Source organism: Salvelinus fontinalis, chromosome 33, assembly GCF_029448725.1.
Source record: "Salvelinus fontinalis isolate EN_2023a chromosome 33, ASM2944872v1, whole genome shotgun sequence".
NCBI classification, from domain to species: domain Eukaryota; kingdom Metazoa; phylum Chordata; class Actinopteri; order Salmoniformes; family Salmonidae; genus Salvelinus; species Salvelinus fontinalis.
The window spans coordinates 14615259-14637218 of NC_074697.1; the positions used below are offsets into that span (position 1 = coordinate 14615259).

General features: G+C 47.8%; 1 protein-coding gene across 2 annotated transcripts in view; it reads left to right on the forward strand.

Annotated features, from left to right (window-relative positions):
- st14a (ST14 transmembrane serine protease matriptase a) overlaps positions 1 to 21960 on the forward strand; it is a 79933-nt gene that overhangs the window by 50669 nt on the left and 7304 nt on the right. For both annotated transcript variants that reach the window (XM_055895155.1, XM_055895156.1), the window contains exons 7-14: positions 3602 to 3744; positions 8749 to 8852; positions 11934 to 12046; positions 13977 to 14110; positions 16675 to 16779; positions 17006 to 17113; positions 18322 to 18438; positions 20610 to 20735. In XM_055895155.1, the coding sequence (XP_055751130.1) occupies positions 3602 to 3744; positions 8749 to 8852; positions 11934 to 12046; positions 13977 to 14110; positions 16675 to 16779; positions 17006 to 17113; positions 18322 to 18438; positions 20610 to 20735 (950 nt within the window). The remainder of the gene's footprint in view (positions 1 to 3601; positions 3745 to 8748; positions 8853 to 11933; positions 12047 to 13976; positions 14111 to 16674; positions 16780 to 17005; positions 17114 to 18321; positions 18439 to 20609; positions 20736 to 21960) is intronic.

Genomic DNA, 21960 nt, shown 5'->3' on the forward strand with positions numbered 1-21960 from the left:
AAGGGGACCTGCTATAACAGCCTTGGGTTAGGGGACCTGCTATAACAGCCTTGGGTCAGGAGACCTGCTATAACAGGCTGGTCAGGAGACCTGCTATAACAGCCTTGGGTTAGGGGACCTGCTATAACAGCCTTGGGTCAGGAGACCTGCTATAACAGCCTTGGGTCAGGGGACCTGCTATAACAGGCTTGGGTCAGGGGACCTGCTATAACAGCCTTGGGTTAGGAGACCTGCTATAACAGCCTTGGGTCAGGAGACCTGCTATAACAGCCTTGGGTCAGAAGACCTGCTATAACAGCCTTGGGTTAGGGGACCTGCTATAACAGCCTTGGGTCAGGAGACCTGCTATAACAGGCTGGTCAGGGGACCTGCTAGGTTAGGGGACCTGCTATAACAGCCTTGGGTCAGGGGACCTGCTATAACAGCCTTGGGTCAGGGGACCTGCTATAACAGCCTTGGGTCAGGGGACCTGCTATAACAGCCTTGGGTTAGGAGACCTGCTATAACAGGCTTGGGTCAGGAGACCTGCTATAACAGCCTTGGGTTAGGGGACCTGCTATAACAGCCTTGGGTCAGGAGACCTGCTATAACAGCCTTGGGTCAGGAGACCTGCTATAACAGCCTTGGGTTAGGGGACCTGCTATAACAGCCTTGGGTTAGGGGACCTGCTATAACAGCCTTGGGTTAGGGGACCTGCTATAACAGCCTTGGGTCAGGAGACCTGCTATAACAGGCTGGTCAGGGGACCTGCTAGGTTAGGGGACCTGCTATAACAGCCTTGGGTCAGGAGACCTGCTATAACAGCCTTGGGTTAGGGGACCTGCTATAACAGCCTTGGGTCAGGAGACCTGCTATAACAGCCTTGGGTTAGGGGACCTGCTATAACAGCCTTGGGTCAGGGGACCTGCTATAACAGCCTTGGGTCAGGAGACCTGCTAAAACAGCCTTGGGTTAGGAGACCTGCTATAACAGCCTTGGGTTAGGGGACCTGCTATAACAGGCTGGGTTAGGGGACCTGCTATAACAGCCTTGGGTCAGGAGACCTGCTATAACAGGCTGGGTTAGGGGACCTGCTATAACAGGCTGGGTTAGGGGACCTGCTATAACAGCCTTGGGTCAGGAGACCTGCTATAACAGCCTTGGGTTAGGAGACCTGCTATAACAGCCTTGGGTTAGGGGACCTGCTATAACAGCCTTGGGTCAGGAGACCTGCTATAACAGCCTTGGGTTAGGAGACCTGCTATAACAGCCTTGGGTTAGGAGACCTGCTATAACAGCCTTGGGTTAGGAGACCTGCTATAACAGCCTTGGGTTAGGAGACCTGCTATAACAGCCTTGGGTCAGGAGACCTGCTATAACAGGCTTGGGTTAGGGGACCTGCTATAACAGCCTTGGGTTAGGGGACCTGCTATAACAGGCTTGGGTTAGGGGACCTGCTATAACAGCCTTGGGTTAGGAGACCTGCTATAACAGCCTTGGGTTAGGAGACCTGCTATAACAGCCTTGGGTCAGGAGACCTGCTATAACAGCCTTGGGTCAGGAGACCTGCTATAACAGCCTTGGGTTAGGAGACCTGCTATAACAGCCTTGGGTCAGGAGACCTGCTATAACAGCCTTGGGTCAGGAGACCTGCTATAACAGCCTTGGGTTAGGGGACCTGCTATAACAGCCTTGGGTTAGGGGACCTGCTATAACAGCCTTGGGTTAGGGGACCTGCTATAACAGCCTTGGGTCAGGGGACCTGCTATAACAGGCTTGGGTTAGGGGACCTGCTATAACAGCCTTGGGTTAGGGGACCTGCTATAACAGCCTTGGGTCAGGGGACCTGCTATAACAGCCTTGGGTTAGGAGACCTGCTATAACAGCCTTGGGTTAGGGGACCTGCTATAACAGCCTTGGGTTAGGGGACCTGCTATAACAGCCTTGGGTTAGGGGACCTGCTATAACAGCCTTGGGTCAGGGGACCTGCTATAACATGCTTGGGTTAGGAGACCTGCTATAACAGCCTTGGGTTAGGAGACCTGCTATAACAGCCTTGGGTTAGGGGACCTGCTATAACAGCCTTGGGTTAGGGGACCTGCTATAACAGCCTTGGGTCAGGGGACCTGCTATAACAGGCTTGGGTTAGGAGACCTGCTATAACAGCCTTGGGTTAGGAGACCTGCTATAACAGCCTTGGGTTAGGAGACCTGCTATAACAGCCTTGGGTTAGGAGACCTGCTATAACAGGCTGGTCAGGAGACCTGCAATAACAGCCTTGGGTTAGGGGACCTGCTATACCAGCCTTGGGTCAGGAGACCTGCTATAACAGCCTTGGGTTAGGAGACCTGCTATAACAGCCTTGGGTCAGGAGACCTGCTATAACAGGCTGGTCAGGGGACCTGCTATAACAGGCTGGTCAGGGGACCTGCTATAACAGCCTTGGGTCAGGGGACCTGCTATAACAGCCTTGGGTCAGGAGACCTGCTATAACAGCCTTGGGTTAGGAGACCTGCTATAACAGGCTGGTCAGGGGACTTGCTATAACAGGCTGGTCAGGAGACCTGCTATAACAGCCTTCTGTCAGGGGACCCGCTATAACAGGCTGGTCAGGAGACCCGCTATAACAGCCTTCTGTCAGGGGACCCGCTATAACAGGCTGATTAGGGGACCCGCTATAACAGGCTGGTCAGGAGACCTGGTCAGGGGACCTGCTATAACAGGCTGGTCAGGAGACCTGCTATAACAGGCTGGTCAGGAGACCCGCTATAACAGGCTGGTCAGGAGACCCGCTATAACAGGCTGGTCAGGAGACCCGCTATAACAGGCTGGTCAGGAGACCCGCTATAACAGGCTGGTCAGGAGACCCGCTATAACAGGCTGGTCAGGAGACCCGCTATAACAGGCTGGTCAGGGGACCCGCTATAACAGGCTGGTCAGGAGACCTGGTCAGGGGACCTGCTATAACAGGCTGGTCAGGAGACCTGCTATAACAGGCTGGTCAGGAGACCTGCTATAACAGGCTGGTCAGGAGACCCACTATAACAGGCTGGTCAGGAGACCCGCTATAACAGGCTGGTCAGGAGGCCTGCTATAACAGGCTGGTCAGGAGACCCGCTATAACAGGCTGGTCAGGAGACCTGCTATAACAGGCTGGTCAGAAGACCTGCTATAACAGTCTGTTGTCATAATGATGACCACTGATAGATGTATAACTAGTTTACGTTCTGTTAAATGAGTTGGACCTTTTTTTCTTCTAATACCACAGAATGACTAGTTTATTTTATTTAGACAAATACAGTCCCTGAGCACTTCTCTTCAGTTTAGATGAGTTTAAATTCAATCCAAAGGTTTTGTGTGTGTGTGTGAAATATAAGCCTCTCCCTAGCCCAGTGTTTTAGCCCTCTAGTGGTCAGATGTAGCATTACACAGGAAAAGGTTTTTGAAGGCATAGTAACACATGTGAAATGTGCAGGGCCTCTCAGAATCGAGCGTCAACACAGGAATAGTTTCTTCTTGTACCCGAATAAGGACATCAGAGCGCAGTGAGCATTTGATTGATGCTTATGTCAACAATCGCAAAATACATCACATTTTATTTTAAGATTCTTCTCTCTGTCAGGATTTGTGGCTACCACTCTCCCAGCTCCCCCCTGACCTTCCAGTCCTCCCGAAACGTGATGCTGGTAACCTTGGTTACTAATAAGGAAAATAACTACCCAGGACTCAGAGCCCAAGTCTCTCAGGTCCCTCGGAACAGCAAAGGTACTATAACACCTACTACTACTACTAGTACTACTAGTACTACTACTGCCCTCGTACTAGTACTACTACTACTACTACTACTACTACTACTACTACCCTATTACTACTACTACTACTACTACTACCCTATTACTACTACTACTACTACCCTATTACTACTATTACTATTACCCTACTACTACTACTACTATTACCCTACTACTACTACTACTACTATTACCCTTCTACTACTACTATTACCCTACTACTATTACCCTACTACTATTACCCTACTACTACTACTATTACCCTACTACTACTATTACCCTACTACTACTACTATTACCCTACTACTATTACCCTACTACTACTATTACTACTACTATTACCCTACTACTACTATTACCCTACTACTAATACTACTATTACCATACTACTACTACTACTATTACCCTACTACTATTACCCTACTACTATTACCCTACTACTACTACTACTACTATTACCCTACGACTACTACTACTATTACCCAACTACTATTACCCTACTACTACTACTATTACCCTACTACTACTACTACTATTACCCTACTACTACTACTACTATTACCCTACTACTACTACTACTATTACCCTACTACTACTACTACTATTACCCTACTACTACTACTACTATTACCCTACTACTACTACTACTATTACCCTACTACTACTACTACTATTACCCTACTACTACTACTACTATTACCCTACTACTACTACTACTATTACCCTACTACTACTACTACTATTACCCTACTACTACTACTGTTACCCTACTACTACTACTGTTACCCTACTACTATTACCCTACTACTACTACTATTACCCTACTACTATTACTCTACTACTATTACCCTACTACTATTACTCTACTACTATTACCCTACTACTACTACTACTATTACCCTACTACTATTACCCTACTACTACTATTACCCTACTACTACTATTACCCTACTACTACTATTACCCTACTACTACTACTACTATACTACTATTACCCTACTACTACTACTATACTACTAGTACCCTACTACTACTATTACCCTACTACTACTACTACTACTATACTACTATTACCCTACTACTACTACTATACTACTATTACCCTACTACTACTACTACTATACTACGATTACCCTACTACTACTACTATACTACTATTACCCTACTACTACTACTATACTACTATTACCCTACTACTACTACTATACTACTATTACCCTACTACTACTACTATACTACTACCACCCTACTACTACTACTATACTACTACCACCCTACTACTACTACTATACTACTACCACCCTACTACTACTACTATACTACTATTACCCTACTACTACTACTATACTACTATTACCCTACTACTACTACTATACTACTATTACCCTACTACTACTACTATGCTACTATTACCCTACTACTACTACTATACTACTATTACCCTACTACTACTACTATACTACTATTACCCTACTACTACTACTATACTACTATTACCCTACTACTACTACTATACTACTATTACCCTACTACTACTACTATACTACTATTACCCTACTACTACTACTATACTACTATTACCCTACTACTACTACTATACTACTATTACCCTACTACTACTACTATACTACTATTACCCTACTACTACTACTACTATACTACCATTACCCTACTACTACTACTATACTACTATTACCCTACTACTACTACTATACTACTATTGCCCTACTACTACTACTATACTACTATTACCCTACTACTACTACTATACTACTATTACCCTACTACTACTACTATACTACTACTACTATACTACTATTACCCTACTACTATTACCCTACTACTATACTACTATTACCCTACTACTATTACCCTACTACTATACTACTATTACCCTACTACTATTACCCTACTACTATACTACTATTACCCTACTACTACTACTATTACCCTACTACTACTACTATTACCCTACTACTACTACTATTACCCTACTACTACTACTATTACCCTACTACTACTACTATTACCCTACTACTACTACTATTACCCTACTACTACTACTATTACCCTACTACTACTACTACTATTACCCTACTACTACTACTACTATTACCCTACTACTACTACTACTATTACCCTACTACTACTACTACTATTACCCTACTACTACTACTACTATTACCCTACTAATATTACCCTACTACTACTATTACCCTACTACTATTACCCTACTACTACTATTACCCTACTACTACTACTATTACCCTACTACTACTACTATTACCCTACTACTATTACCCTACTACTACTATTACCCTACTACTACTACTATACTACTATTACCCTACTACTACTACTATACTACTATTACCCTACTACTACTACTATACTACTATTACTCTACTACCACTACTATACTACTACTACTATTACCCTACTACTACTACTATTACCCTACTACTACTACTATTACCCTACTACTACTACTATTACCCTACTACTACTACTATTACCCTACTACTACTACTATTACCCTACTACTACTACTATTACCCTACTACTATACTACTATTACCCTACTACTACTATACTACTATTACCCTACTACTACTACTATTACCCTACTACTACTACTATTACCCTACTACTATTACCCTACTACTACTATTACCCTACTACTATTACCCTACTACTATTACCCTACTACTATTACCCTACTACTATTACCCTACTACTACTACTATTACCCTACTACTACTACTATTACCCTACTACCACTACTATACTACTATTACCCTACTACTACTACTATTACCCTACTACTACTACTATTACCCTACTACTACTACTATTACCCTACTACTATACTACTATTACCCTACTACTATACTACTATTACCCTACTACTACTATACTACTATTACCCTACTACTACTACTATTACCCTACTACTACTACTATTACCCTGCTACTACTACTATTACCCTACTACTATTACCCTACTACTATTACCCTACTACTATTACCCTACTACTATTACCCTACTACTACTACTATTACCCTGCTACTACTACTATTACCCTACTACTATTACCCTACTACTATTACCCTACTACTATTACCCTACTACTATTACCCTACTACTATTACCCTACTACTACTACTATTACCCTACTACTACTACTATTACCCTACTACTACTATTACCCTACTACTACTCTATTACCCTACTACTATTACTATTACCCTACTACTATTACCCTACTACTTTTACCCTACTACTATTACCCTACTACTACTATTACCCTACTACTACTATTACCCTACTACTACTATTACCCTACTACTACTATTACCCTACTACTACTATTACCCTACTACTACTATTACCCTACTACTACTACTATACTACTATTACCCTACTACTACTACTATTACCCTACTACTACTACTATTACCCTACTACTACTACTATTACCCTACTACTACTACTATTACCCTACTACTATTACCCTACTACTATTACCCTACTACTACTATTACCCTACTACTACTACTATTACCCTACTACTATTACCCTACTACTATTACCCTACTACTACTATTACCCTACTACTACTACTATTACCCTACTACTATACTACTATTACCCTACTACTACTATACTACTACCCTACTACTACTATACTACTACCCTACTACCACTACTATACTACTATTACCCTACTACTATTACCCTACTACTACTACTACTACTATTACCCTGCTACTACTACTATTACCCTGCTACTACTACTATTACCCTACTACTACTACTATTACCCTACTACTACTACTATTACCCTACTACTACTACTACTACCCTACTACTACTACTACTATTACCCTACTACTACTCTATTACCCTACTACTACTACTATTACCCTACTACTATTACCCTACTACTATTACGCTACTACTATTACCCTACTACTATTACCCTACTACTATTACCCTACTACTACTATTACCCTACTACTACTATTACCCTACTACTACTATTACCCTACTACTACTATTACCCTACTACTATTACCCTACTAGTACCCTACTACTACTATTACCCTACTACTATACTACTATTACCCTACTACTATTACCCTACTACTACTACTACTACTATTACCCTGCTACTACTACTATTACCCTGCTACTACTACTATTACCCTACTACTACTACTATTACCCTACTACTACTACTATTACCCTACTACTACTACTACTACCCTACTACTACTACTACTATTACCCTACTACTACTACTACTATTACCCTACTACTATTACCCTACTACTATTACCCTACTACTATTACCCTACTACTATTACCCTACTACTATTACCCTACTACTACTATTACCCTACTACTACTATTACCCTACTACTATTACACTACTAGTACCCTACTACTACTATTACCCTACTACTATACTACTATTACCCTACTACTACTACTACTACTATACTACTATTACCCTACTACTACTACTACTACTATACTACTATTACCATACTACTACTACTATACTACTATTACCCTACTACTATACTACTATTACCCTACTACTACTACTATTGCCCTACTGCTATTACCCTACTGCTATTACCCTACTGCTATTACCCTACTACTATTACCCTACTACTATTACCCTACTACTACTACTACCCTGCTACTATTACCCTACTACTACTACTACCCTACTACTACTATTCCCCTACTACTACTACTATTGCCCTACTACTACTATACTACTATTGCCCTACTGCTATTACCCTACTGCTATTGCCCTACTACTACTACTACCCTACTACTACTATTCCCCTACTACTACTACGAGGAGGAATCGTCTGGCCCTTCACATACAGTCATGCATGATCTACTATTTTAAAATGTTTGTCTGTTGTGTTTAATGTGATCATCTGTGATTCCTTTTAGAGCTGGAATGTGGTGGCCAGCTGTCAGGAGAGACGGGGGAATTCACATCCCCAAACTACCCCAACTACTATGCTCCCAACACCAGATGTGAATGGAATATACAGGTGAGGAAGTGTTTATACTGGGGTTACTGCATAGTGTTTATACTGGGGTTACGGCATAGTGTTTATACTGGGGTTACGGCATAGTGTTTATACTGGGGTTACAGCATAGTGTTTATACTGGGGTTACGGCATAGTGTTTATACTGGGGTTACAGCATAGTGTTTATACTGGGGTTACAGCATAGTGTTTATACTGGGGTTACAGCATAGTGTTTATACTGGGGTTACAGCATAGTGTTTATACTGGGGTTACAGCATAGTGTTTATACTGGGGTTACAGCATAGTGTTTATACTGGGGTTACAGCATAGTGTTTATACTGGGGTTACGGCATAGTGTAGTGTTTATACTGGGGTTACAGCATAGTGTTTATACTGGGGTTACAGCATAGTGTTTATACTGGGGTTACAGCATAGTGTTTATACTGGGGTTACAGCATAGTGTTTATACTGGGGTTACAGCATAGTGTTTATACTGGGGTTACAGCATAGTGTTTATACTGGGGTTACAGCATAGTGTTTATACTGGGGTTACAGCATAGTGTAGTGTTTATACTGGGGTTACAGCATAGTGTAGTGTTTATACTGGGGTTACAGCATAGTGTTTATACTGGGGTTACAGCATAGTGTTTATACTGGGGTTACAGCATAGTGTTTATACTGGGGTTACAGCATAGTGTTTATACTGGGGTTACAGCATAGTGTTTATACTGGGGTTACAGCATAGTGTTTATACTGGGGTTACAGCATAGTGTTTATACTGGGGTTACAGCATAGTGTTTATACTGGGGTTACGGCATAGTGTTTATACTGGGGTTACAGCATAGTGTAGTGTTTATACTGGGGTTACAGCATAGTGTTTATACTGGGGTTACAGCATAGTGTTTATACTGGGGTTACAGCATAGTGTTTATACTGGGGTTACGACATATTGTTTATACTGGGGTTACAGCATAGTGTTTATACTGGGGTTACAGCATAGTGTTTATACTGGGGTTACAGCATAGTGTAGTGTTTATACTGGGGTTACGGCATAGTGTTTATACTGGGGTTACAGCATAGTGTTTATACTGGGGTTACAGCATAGTGTTTATACTGGGGTTACAGCATAGTGTTTATACTGGGGTTACAGCATAGTGTTTATACTGGGGTTACGGCATAGTGTAGTGTTTATACTGGGGTTACAGCATAGTGTTTATACTGGGGTTACAGCATAGTGTTTATACTGGGGTTACGGCATAGTGTAGTGTTTATACTGGGGTTACAGCATAGTGTAGTGTTTATACTGCGGTTATTGCATAGTGTTTATACTGGGGTTACAGCATAGTGTTTATACTGGGGTTACAGCATAGTGTTTATACTGGGGTTACAGCATAGTGTTTATACTGGGGTTACAGCATAGTGTTTATACTGGGGTTACAGCATAGTGTTTATACTGGGGTTACAGCATAGTGTTTATACTGGGGTTACGGCGTAGTGTTTATACTGGGGTTACAGCATAGTGTAGTGTTTATACTGGGGTTACAGCATAGTGTAGTGTTTATACTGGGGTTACAGCATAGTGTTTATACTGGGGTTACAGCATAGTGTAGTGTTTATACTGGGGTTACAGCATAGTGTTTATACTGGGGTTACAGCATAGTGTTTATACTGGGGTTACAGCATAGTGTTTATACTGGGGTTACAGCATAGTGTTTATACTGGGGTTACAGCATAGTGTTTATACTGGGGTTACAGCATAGTGTTTATACTGGGGTTACAGCATAGTGTTTATACTGGGGTTACAGCATAGTGTTTATACTGGGGTTACAGCATAGTGTTTATACTGGGGTTACAGCATAGTGTTTATACTGGGGTTACAGCATAGTGTTTATACTGGGGTTACAGCATAGTGTTTATACTGGGGTTACAGCATAGTGTTTATACTGGGGTTACAGCATAGTGTTTATACTGGGGTTACAGCATAGTGTAGTGTTTATACTGGGGTTACGGCATAGTGTTTATACTGGGGTTACAGCATAGTGTTTATACTGGGGTTACAGCATAGTGTTTATACTGGGGTTACGGCATAGTGTTTATACTGGGGTTACAGCATAGTGTTTATACTGGGGTTACGGCATAGTGTTTATACTGGGGTTACGGCATAGTGTAGTGTTTATACTGGGGTTACGACATATTGTTTATACTGGGGTTACAGCATAGTGTTTATACTGGGGTTACAGCATAGTGTAGTGTTTATACTGGGGTTACGGCATAGTGTTTATACTGGGGTTACAGCATAGTGTAGTGTTTATACTGGGGTTACGACATATTGTTTATACTGGGGTTACAGCATAGTGTTTATACTGGGGTTACAGCATAGTGTTTATACTGGGGTTACAGCATAGTGTAGTGTTTATACTGGGGTTACGGCATAGTGTAGTGTTTATACTGGGGTTACAGCATAGTGTTTATACTGGGGTTACAGCATAGTGTTTATACTGGGGTTACTGCATAGTGTAGTGTTTATACTGGGGTTACAGCATAGTGTTTATACTGGGGTTACAGCATAGTGTTTATACTGGGGTTACAGCATAGTGTTTATACTGGGGTTACAGCATAGTGTAGTGTTTATACTGCGGTTATTGCATAGTGTTTATACTGGGGTTACGGCGTAGTGTTTATACTGGGGTTACAGCATAGTGTTTATACTGGGGTTACAGCATAGTGTTTATACTGGGGTTACAGCATAGTGTTTATACTGGGGTTACAGCATAGTGTTTATACTGGGGTTACAGCATAGTGTAGTGTTTATACTGGGGTTACAGCATAGTGTTTATACTGGGGTTACAGCATAGTGTAGTGTTTATACTGGGGTTACAGCATAGTGTTTATACTGGGGTTACAGCATAGTGTTTATACTGGGGTTACAGCATAGTGTTTATACTGGGGTTACAGCATAGTGTAGTGTTTGACAAATGTTATTTGATCATCTAATTATCAGATATTGAGACCTTCAGATTTTAGATATTGGCTGATAGAGGTTTTGTATTACGCTAAGTGTGTATAATGTTTGTCTGTACTATACCCCCCCCCCCCCCCCAGGTCCCTGCTGGGAAGTCCGTGAAGGTCAAGTTCAGTTCCTTCCTGTTATCAGAGCTGGGTCAGGAGAACACTAAGGACTGTAACAAGGACTATGTAGAGATCAACAACAAGAGGTGAGATATGGGGGCTCCCCCTACTGTATTACCTCCCCCTGCACCTCCCCCTAATGTATTACCTCACCCTGCACCTCCCCCTACTGTATTACCTCACCCTGCACCTCCCCCTAATGTATTACCTCACCCTGCACCTCCCCCTACTGTATTACCTCACCCTGCACCTCCCCCTACTGTATTACCTCACCCTGCACCTCCCCCTACTGTATTACCTCACCCTGCACCTCCCCCTACTGTATTACCTCACCCTGCACCTCCCCCTACTGTATTACCTCACCCTGCACCTCCCCCTACTGTATTACCTCCCCCTGCACCTCCCCCTAATGTATTACCTCCCCCTGCACCTCCCCCTACTGTATTACCTCACCCTGCACCTCCCCCTACTGTATTACCTCCCCCTGCACCTCCCCCTACTGTATTACCTCACCCTTCACCTCCCCCTACTGTATTACCTCCCCCTTCACCTCCCCCTACTGTATTACCTCCCCCTGCACCTCCCCCTACTGTATTACCTCCCCCTACTGTATTACCTCCCCCCTGCACCTCCCCATACTGTATTACCTCACCCTGCACCTCCCCCTACTGTATTGCCTTACCCTGCACCTCCCCCTGCTGTATTGCCTTACCCTGCACCTCCCCCTGCTGTATTGCCTCAACCTGCACCTCCCCCTACTGTATTAACTAACCCTTCACCTCCCCCTACTGTATTGCCTCACCCTGCACCTCCCCCTACTGTATTACCTCACCCTTCACCTCCCCCTACTGTATTACCTCACCCTGCACCTCCCCCTACTGTATTGCCTCACCCTGCACCTCCCCGTACTGTATTGCCTCACCCTGCACCTCCCCCTACTGTATTACCCCCCCTGCACCTCCCCCTACTGTATTGCCTCACCCTGCACCTCCCCCTACTGTATTGCCTCACCCTGCACCTCCCCCTACTGTATTACCTCACCCTGCACCTCCCCCTACTGTATTACCTCACCCTGCACCTCCCCCTACTGTATTACCTCCCCCTACTGTATTACCTCCCCCTGCACCTCCCCCCTACTGTATTACCTCACCCTGCACCTCCCCCCTACTGTATTACCTCCCCCTACTGTATTACCCCCCCTGCACCTCCCCCTACTGTATTGCCTCACCCTACACCTCCCCCTACTGTATTGCCTCACCCTACACCTCCCCCTACTGTATTGCCTCCCCCTGCAACTCCCCCTACTGTATTACCTCACCCTGCACCTCCGCCTACTGTATTGCCTCACCCTGCACCTCCCCCTACTGTATTGCCTCACCCTGCACCTCCCCCTACTGTATTGCCTCACCCTGCACCTCCCCCTACTGTATTGCCTCACCCTGCACCTCCCCCTACTGTATTGCCTTACCCTGCACCTCCCCCTGCTGTATTGCCTCACCCTGCACCTCCCCCTACTGTATTAACTAACCCTTCACCTCCCCCTACTGTATTGCCTCACCCTGCACCTCCCCCTACTGTATTACCTCACCCTTCACCTCCCCCTACTGTATTACCCCCCCCTGCACCTCCCCCTACTGTCTTACCTCCCCCTGCACCTCCCCCCTACTGTATTACCTCACCCTGCACCTCCCCCTACTGTATTACCTCACCCTGCACCTCCCCCTACTGTACTACCTCACCCTGCACCTCCCCCTACTGTATTGCCTTACCCTGCACCTCCCCCTACTGTATTGCCTCACCCTGCACCTCCCCCTACTGTATTGGCTCACCCTGCACCTCCCCCTACTGTATTGGCTCACCCTGCACCTCCCCCTACTGTATTGGCTCACCCTGCACCTCCCCCTACTGTATTGCCTCACCCTGCACCTCCCCCTACTGTATTGGCTCACCCTGCACCTCCCCCTACTGTATTGCCTCACCCTGCTGTATACTGTTATTGTAACGTGTCTGTCTCAGGTATTGTGGAGAACTTCCAAACAGTCCCGTAGTAACCAGTGACACGAACACCATGAAGGTAGTCTTTTTCTCTGACGCCTCGTATGTAGACAGAGGATTCAGCGCCAAGTACGAGACCTTCGAATCCACGGACCGTAAGTAGACATCTTGATTGTTCTTTAAAGCATATTAAGCACTCGGCTCATTTGTACAATACAAGGGATGACCTGAGCATTCACCAACCTGTCCCTGACCAATCATACTGGGGGAGGTGTTAATGAACTGACCAGTCATATTGAGGAGGTGTTAATGAACTGACCAGTCATATTGAGGAGGAGGTGTTAATGAACTGACCAGTCATATTGAGGTGTTAATGAACTGACCAGTCATATTGAGGAGGAGGTGTTAATGAACTGACCAGTCATATTGAGGAGGAGGTGTTAATGAACTGACCAGTCATATTGAGGAGGAGGAGTTAATGAACTGACCAGTCATATTGAGGAGGAGGTGTTAATGAACTGACCAGTCATATTGAGGAGGAGGTGTTAATGAACTGACCAGTCATATTGAGGAGGAGGTGTTAATGAACTGACCAGTCATATTGAGGAGGAGGTGTTAATGAACTGACCAGTCATATTGAGGAGGAGGTTTTAATGAACTGACCAGTCATATTGAGGAGGAGGTGTTAATGAACTGACCAGTCATATTGAGGAGGAGGTGTTAATGAACTGACCAGTCATATTGAGGAGGAGGTGTTAATGAACTGACCAGTCATATTGAGGGGAGGTGTTAATGAACTGACCAGTCATATTGAGGGGAGGAGTTAATGAACTGACCAGTCATATTGAGGGGAGGAGTTAATGAACTGACCAGTCATATTGAGGGGAGGAGTTAATGAACTGACCAGTCATATTGAGGAGGTGTTAATGAACTGACCAGTCATATTGAGGAGGTGTTAATGAACTGACCAGTCATATTGAGGAGGTGTTAATGAACTGACCAGTCATACTCCCTCCTGTCTCTCCCCTCCTGTCTTTCCCTCTCCCCTCCTGTCTCTCCCCTCCTGTCTCTCCCCTCCTGTCTCTCCCCTCCTGTCTCTCCCTCTCCCCTCCTGTCTCTCCCCTCCTGTCTTTCCCTCTCCCCTCCTGTCTCTCCCCTCCTGTCTCTCCCCTCCTGTCTCTCCCTCTCCCCTCCTGACTCCTCCCTCTCCCCTCCTGTCTCTCCCTCTCCCCTCCTGACTCCTCCCTCTCCCCTCCTGTCTCTCCCTCTCCCCTCTTGTCTCTCCCTCTCCCCTCCTGACTCCTCCCTCTCCCCTCCTGTCTCTCCCCATCTGTCCCTCCCTCTCCCCTCCTGTCTCTCCCTCTCCCCTCCTGTCTCTCCCTCTCCCCTCCTGTCTCTCCCTCTCCCCTCCTGTCTCTCCCTCTCCCCTCCTGTATCTCCCCTCCTGTCTCTCTCTCTCCCCTCCTGTATCTCCCTCTCCCCTCCTGTCTTTTCCTCTCCCCTCCTGTCTTTTCCTCTCCCCTCCTGACTCCTCCCTCTCCCCTCCTGACTCCCCCCTCTCCCCTCCTGTCTTTTCCTCTCCCCTCCTGTCTCTCCCCTCCTGTCTCTCCCTCTCCCCTCCTGACTCCTCCCTCTCCCCTCCTGTCTCTCCCCTCCTGTCCCTCCCTCTCCCCTCCTGTCCCTCCCTCTCCCCTCCTGTCTCTCCCTCTCCCCTCCTGTCTTTTCCTCTCCCCTCCTGTCTCTCCCTCTCCCCTCCTGTCTCTCCCTCTCCCCTCCTGTCTCTCCCTCTCCCCTCCTGACTCCTCCCTCTCCCCTCCTGTCTCTCCCCTCCTGTCTCTCTCTCTCCCCTCCTGTCTCTCCCTCTCCCCTCCTGTCTCTCCCTCTCCCCTCCTGTCTCTCCCTCTCCCCTCCTGTCTCTCCCTCTCCCCTCCTGACTCCTCCCTCTCCCCTCCTGACTCCTCCCTCTCCCCTCCTGACTCCTCCCTCTCCCCTCCTGTCTCTCCCTCTCCCCTCCTGTCTCTCCCTCTCCCCTCCTGTCTCTCCCTCTCCCCTCCTGTCTCTCCCTCTCCCCTCCTGTCTCTCCCTCTCCCCTCCTGTCTCTCCCTCTCCCCTCCTGTCTCTCCCTCTCCCCTCCTGTCTCTCCCCTCCTGTCTCTCCCCTCCTGTCTCTCCCCTCCTGTCTCTCCCCTCCTGTCTCTCCCCTCCTGTCTCTCCCCTCCTGTCTCTCCCCTCCTGTCTCTCCCCTCCTGTCTCTCCCCTCCTGTCTCTCCCCTCCTGTCTCTCCCCTCCTGTCTCTCCCCTCCTGTCTCTCCCCTCCTGTCTCTCCCCTCCTGTCTCTCCCCTCCTGTATCTCCCCTCCTGTCTCTCCCTCTCCCCTCCTGTCTCTCCCCTCCTGTCTCTCCCCTCCTGTCTCTCCCCTCCTGTCTCTCCCCTCCTGTATCTCCCTCTCCCCTCCTGTCTTTTTCTCTCCCCTCCTGACTCCTCCCTCTCCCCTCCTGACTCCTCCCTCTCCCCTCCTGACTCCTCCCTCTCCCCTCCTGTCTCTCCCCCGCCCCTCCTGACTCCTCCCTCTCCCCTCCTGACTCCTCCCTCTCCCCTCCTGTCTCTCCCTCTCCCCTCCTGACTCCTCCCTCTCCCCTCCTGTCTCTCCCCCGCCCCTCCTGACTCCTCCCTCTCCCCTCCTGACTCCTCCCCCTCCCCTCCTGTCTTTCCATCGCCAGCCTGTCCCAACAAGTTTCAGTGCAACAACCAGCGTTGTGTCAAAACGGATCTGAAGTGTGACGGCTGGAACGACTGTGGAGATATGAGCGACGAGATGAACTGCAGTGAGTACTAACAAACTTATTGATTTTTGTCTGCGGAAACCTTTGTAATGGATCTTAGATGGGATGAATACTAATGATTGATTGTTGTTTAACAAATGTAACCTGTGTGTGTGTGTGTGTGTGTGTGTGTGTGTGTGTGTGTGTGTGTGTGTGTGTGTGTGTGTGTGTGTGTGTGTGTGTGTGTGTGTGTGTGTGTGTGTGTGTGTGTGTGTGTGTGCGCTCGCAGAGTGTGATTCCACTCAGATCAACTGTAAGAACGGCCTGTGTAAACCTCAGTTCTGGGAGTGTGATGGCGTGAACGACTGCGGAGATGACACCGATGAGCAGAACTGTGGTATGTTTCACAGGGCCCGTAGTCTGACGCCTCAGGCATGTTGACAGATGGAACAGAAGCCAGTCACTCTCTTCCTGTTTCCAGTTCAGTCACTCTCTTCCTGTTTCCAGTTCAGTCACTCTCTGCCTGTTTCCAGTTCAGTCACTCTCTTCCTGTTTCCAGTTCGGTCACTCTCTTCCTGTTTCCAGTTCAGTCACTCTCTTCCTGTTTCCAGTTCAGTCACTCTCTGCCTGTTTCCAGTTCAGTCACTCTCTGCCTGTTTCCAGTTCAGTCACTCTCTGCCTGTTTCCAGTTCAGTCACTCTCTGCCTGTTTCCAGTTCAGTCACTCTCTGCCTGTTTCCACAGTTCAGTCACTCTCTGCCTGTTTCCACAGTTCAGTCACTCTCTTCCTGTTTCCACAGTTCAGTCACTCTCTTCCTGTTTCCACAGTTCAGTCACTCTCTTCCTGTTTCCACAGTTCAGTCACTCTCTTCCTGTTTCCACAGTTCAGTCACTCTCTTCCTGTTTCCACAGTTCAGTCACTCTCTTCCTGTTTCCACAGTTCAGTCACTCTCTTCCTGTTTCCACAGTTCAGTCACTCTCTTCCTGTTTCCACAGTTCAGTCACTCTCTTCCTGTTTCCACAGTTCAGTCACTCTCTGCCTGTTTCCACAGTTCAGTCACTCTCTGCCTGTTTCCACAGTTCAGTCACTCTCTGCCTGTTTCCACAGTTCAGTCACTCTCTTCCTGTTTCCACAGTTCAGTCACTCTCTTCCTGTTTCCACAGTTCAGTCACTCTCTTCCTGTTTCCACAGTTCAGTCACTCTCTTCCTGTTTCCACAGTTCAGTCACTCTCTTCCTGTTTCCACAGTTCAGTCACTCTCTTCCTGTTTCCACAGTTCAGTCACTCTCTTCCTGTTTCCACAGTTCAGTCACTCTCTTCCTGTTTCCACAGTTCAGTCACTCTCTTCCTGTTTCCACAGTTCAGTCACTCTCTCCCTGTTTCCACAGTTCAGTCACTCTCTTCCTGATTCCACAGTTCAGTCACTCTCTTCCTGTTTCCACAGTTCAGTCACTCTCTTCCTGTTTCCACAGTTCAGTCACTCTCTTCCTGTTTCCACAGTTCAGTCATGTGGACACGCATTAAATTACTTTCAGGTGCAGTGTACAAAAAGTGAAGTTGTGATTTGAAAGGTATTTCCAGCATGTTTTTTATTATGTCTCGTCAGGTGCTTGTAAGGCGGGGGAGCTGACATGTCAGAACGGGAAGTGCGCGTCGGAGAAGAAACGCTGTGACGGGAAGGATGACTGTGGAGACGGGTCAGACGAGAGCGACTGTGGACGAAGTGAGGAGACGTTTCTCTCCATCAGTTCAATCAATCAAAAATATTTTTTTACAGGTGGTTGCAGCCTGAGAGCGTATCAGTTTTAGTAGGAGTAGTATAACCGCATTTGTTGAGGAATAGCTCGTAAGCATTTAAAAGTACTGTTTTTACACCTGCTGTATCCTGTGCAAATAAACCCAGATTTTAATTTTATTTGGATTCCACACTAACTCTTATTAGTCTTAGTATTTGAGGATGGATTGTTAATGTGGGCTCGGACTCCACCCAGAGGCGAATGTGGGCTCGGACTCCACCCAGAGGCGAATGTGGGCTCGGACTCCACCCAGAGGCGAATGTGGGCTCGGACTCCACCCAGAGGCGAATGTGGGCTCGGACTCCACCCAGAGGCGAATGTGGGCTCGGACTCCACCCAGAGGCGAATGTGGGCTCGGACTCCACCCAGAGGCGAATGTGGGCTCGGACTCCACCCAGAGGCGAATGTGGGCTCGGACTCCACCTAGAGGCGAATGGGGGCTCGGACTCCACCTAGAGGCGAGTGGGGGCTCGGACTCCACCTAGAGGCGAGTGGGGGCTCGGACTCCACCTAGAGGCGAGTGGGGGCTCGGACTCCACCTAGAGGCGAGTGGGGGCTCGGACTCCACCTAGAGGCGAGTGGGGGCTCGGACTCCACCTAGAGGCGAGTGGGGGCTCGGACTCCACCTAGAGGCGCGTGGGGGCTCGGACTCCCCCTAGAGGCGCGTGTGGGCTCGGACTCCCCCTAGAGGCGCGTGTGGGCTCGGACTCCCCCTAGAGGCGCGTGTGGGCTCGGACTCCCCCTAGAGGCGCGTGTGGGCTCGGACTCCCCCTAGAGGCGCGTGTGGGCTCGGACTCCCCCTAGAGGCGCGTGTGGGCTCGGACTCCCCCTAGAGGCGCGTGTGGGCTCGGACTCCCCCTAGAGGCGCGTGTGGGCTCGGACTCCCCCTAGAGGCGCGTGTGGGCTCGGACTCCCCCTAGAGGCGCGTGTGGGCTCGGACTCCCCCTAGAGGCGCGTGTGGGCTCGGACTCCCCCTAGAGGCGCGTGTGGGCTCGGAATCCCCCTAGAGGCGCGTGTGGGCTCGGACTCCCCCTAGAGGCGCGTGTGGGCTCGGACTCCCCCTAGAGGCGCGTGTGGGCTCGGACTCCCCCTAGAGGCGCGTGTGGGCTCGGACTCCCCCTAGAGGCGCGTGTGGGCTCGGACTCCCCCTAGAGGCGCGTGTGGGGCTCGGACTCCCCCTAGAGGCGAGTGTGGGGCTCGGACTCCCCCTAGAGGCGAATGTGGGGCTCGGACTCCCCCTAGAGGCGAATGTGGTATTTCTCTCCTCTCCCCAGTTATGGAAAATGTGCAGTGTTCTGACTCCACCTAGAGGAGAATGTGGGTTCTGACTCCACCTAGAGGCGAATATGGGGTTCTGACTCCACCTAGAGGAGAATGGGGGGTTCTGACTCCACCTAGAGGAGAATGTGGGTTCGGACTCCACCTAGAGGAGAATGTGGGTTCGGACTCCACCTAGAGGCGAATGGGGGGGCTCAGACTCCACCTAGAAGTGAATGTGGTATTTCTCTCCTCTCCCCAGTTATGGAAAATGTGCAGTGTTCTGACTCCACCTAGAGGCGAATGTGGGGTTCTGACTCCACCTAGAGGCGAATGTGGGGTTCTGACTCCACCTAGAGGCGAATGTGGGGTTCTGACTCCACCTAGAGGCGAATGTGGGGTTCTGACTCCACCTAGAGGCGAATGTGGGGTTCTGACTCCACCTAGAGGCGAATGTGGGGTTCTGACTCCACCTAGAGGCGAATGTGGGGTTCTGACTCCACCTAGAGGCGAATGTGGGGTTCTGACTCCACCTAGAGGCGAATGTGGGGTTCTGACTCCACCTAGAGGCGAATGTGGGGTTCTGACTCCACCTAGAGGCGAATGTGGGGTTCTGACTCCACCTAGAGGCGAATGGGGGCTCTGACTCCACCTAGAGGCGAATGGGGGCTCTGACTCCACCTAGAGGCGATTGGGTTTCTGACTCCACCTAGAGGCGAATGTGGGGTCTGACTCCACCTAGAAGTGAATGTGGTATTTCTCTCCTCTCCCCAGTTATGGAAAATGTGCAGTGTTCAGACTCCACCTAGAAGTGAATGTGGTATTTCTCTCCTCTCCCCAGTCATGGAAAATGTGCAGTGTTCTGACTCCACCTATAAGTGTGAGAACAACAAGTGTACCAACAAGGAGAACCCGGAGTGTGATGGAACACCTGACTGTGAGGACAAATCAGATGAGGCCAACTGTGGTAAGACACTCCCTCTGTCCCCACAACACACCGTGGTTCACACCACACCCACAACACACCATGGTTCACACCACACCCACAACACACCATGGTTCACACCACACCCACAACACACCATGGTTCACACCACACCCACAACACACCATGGTTCACACCACACCCACAACACACCATGGTTCACACCACACCCACAACACACCATGGTTCACACCACACCCACAACACACCCACAACACACCATGGTTCACACCACACCCACAACACACCATGGTTCACACCACACCCACAACACACCATGGTTCACACCACACCCACAACACACCATGGTTCACACCACACCCACAACACACCCACAACACACCATGGTTCACACCACACCCACAACACACCCACAACACACCATGGTTCACACCACACCCACAACACACCATGGTTCACACCACACCCACAACACACCCACAACACACCATGGTTCACACCACACCCACAACACACCATGGTTCACACCACACCCACAACGCACCATGGTTCACACCACACCCACTACACACCACACCCACACCACACCCACAACACACCATGGTTCACACCGCACCCACAACGCACCATGGTTCATACCACACCCACAACACACCATGGTTCACACCACACCCACTACACAACACACCCACAACACACCATGGTTCACACCACACCCACTACACAACACACCCACAACACACCATGGTTCACAACACACCCACAACGCACCCACACCACACCCACAAGACACCATGGTTCACACCACACCCACAACACACCATGGTTCACACCACACCCACAACGCACCATGGTTCATACCACACCCACAACACACCATGGTTCACACCACACCCACAACACACCATGGTTCACACCACACCCACAACACACCCACAACACACCATGGTTCACACCACACCCACAACACAACACACCCACACCACACCATGGTTCACACCACACCATGGTGTGTCTGTTGTTGACTAAATGTTAGTGTGATTGACTAATACATTAGTCTCAGTATTGGGGTCTGTTGTTGTCTAAATGTTAGTGTGATTGACTAATACATTAGTCTCAGTATAGGAGTCTGTTGTTGACTAAATGTTAGTGTGATTGACTAGTCCATTAGTCTCAGTATAGGAGTCTGTCTAAATGTTAGTGTGATTAACTAGTCCATTAGTCTCAGTATAGGAGTCTGTCTAAA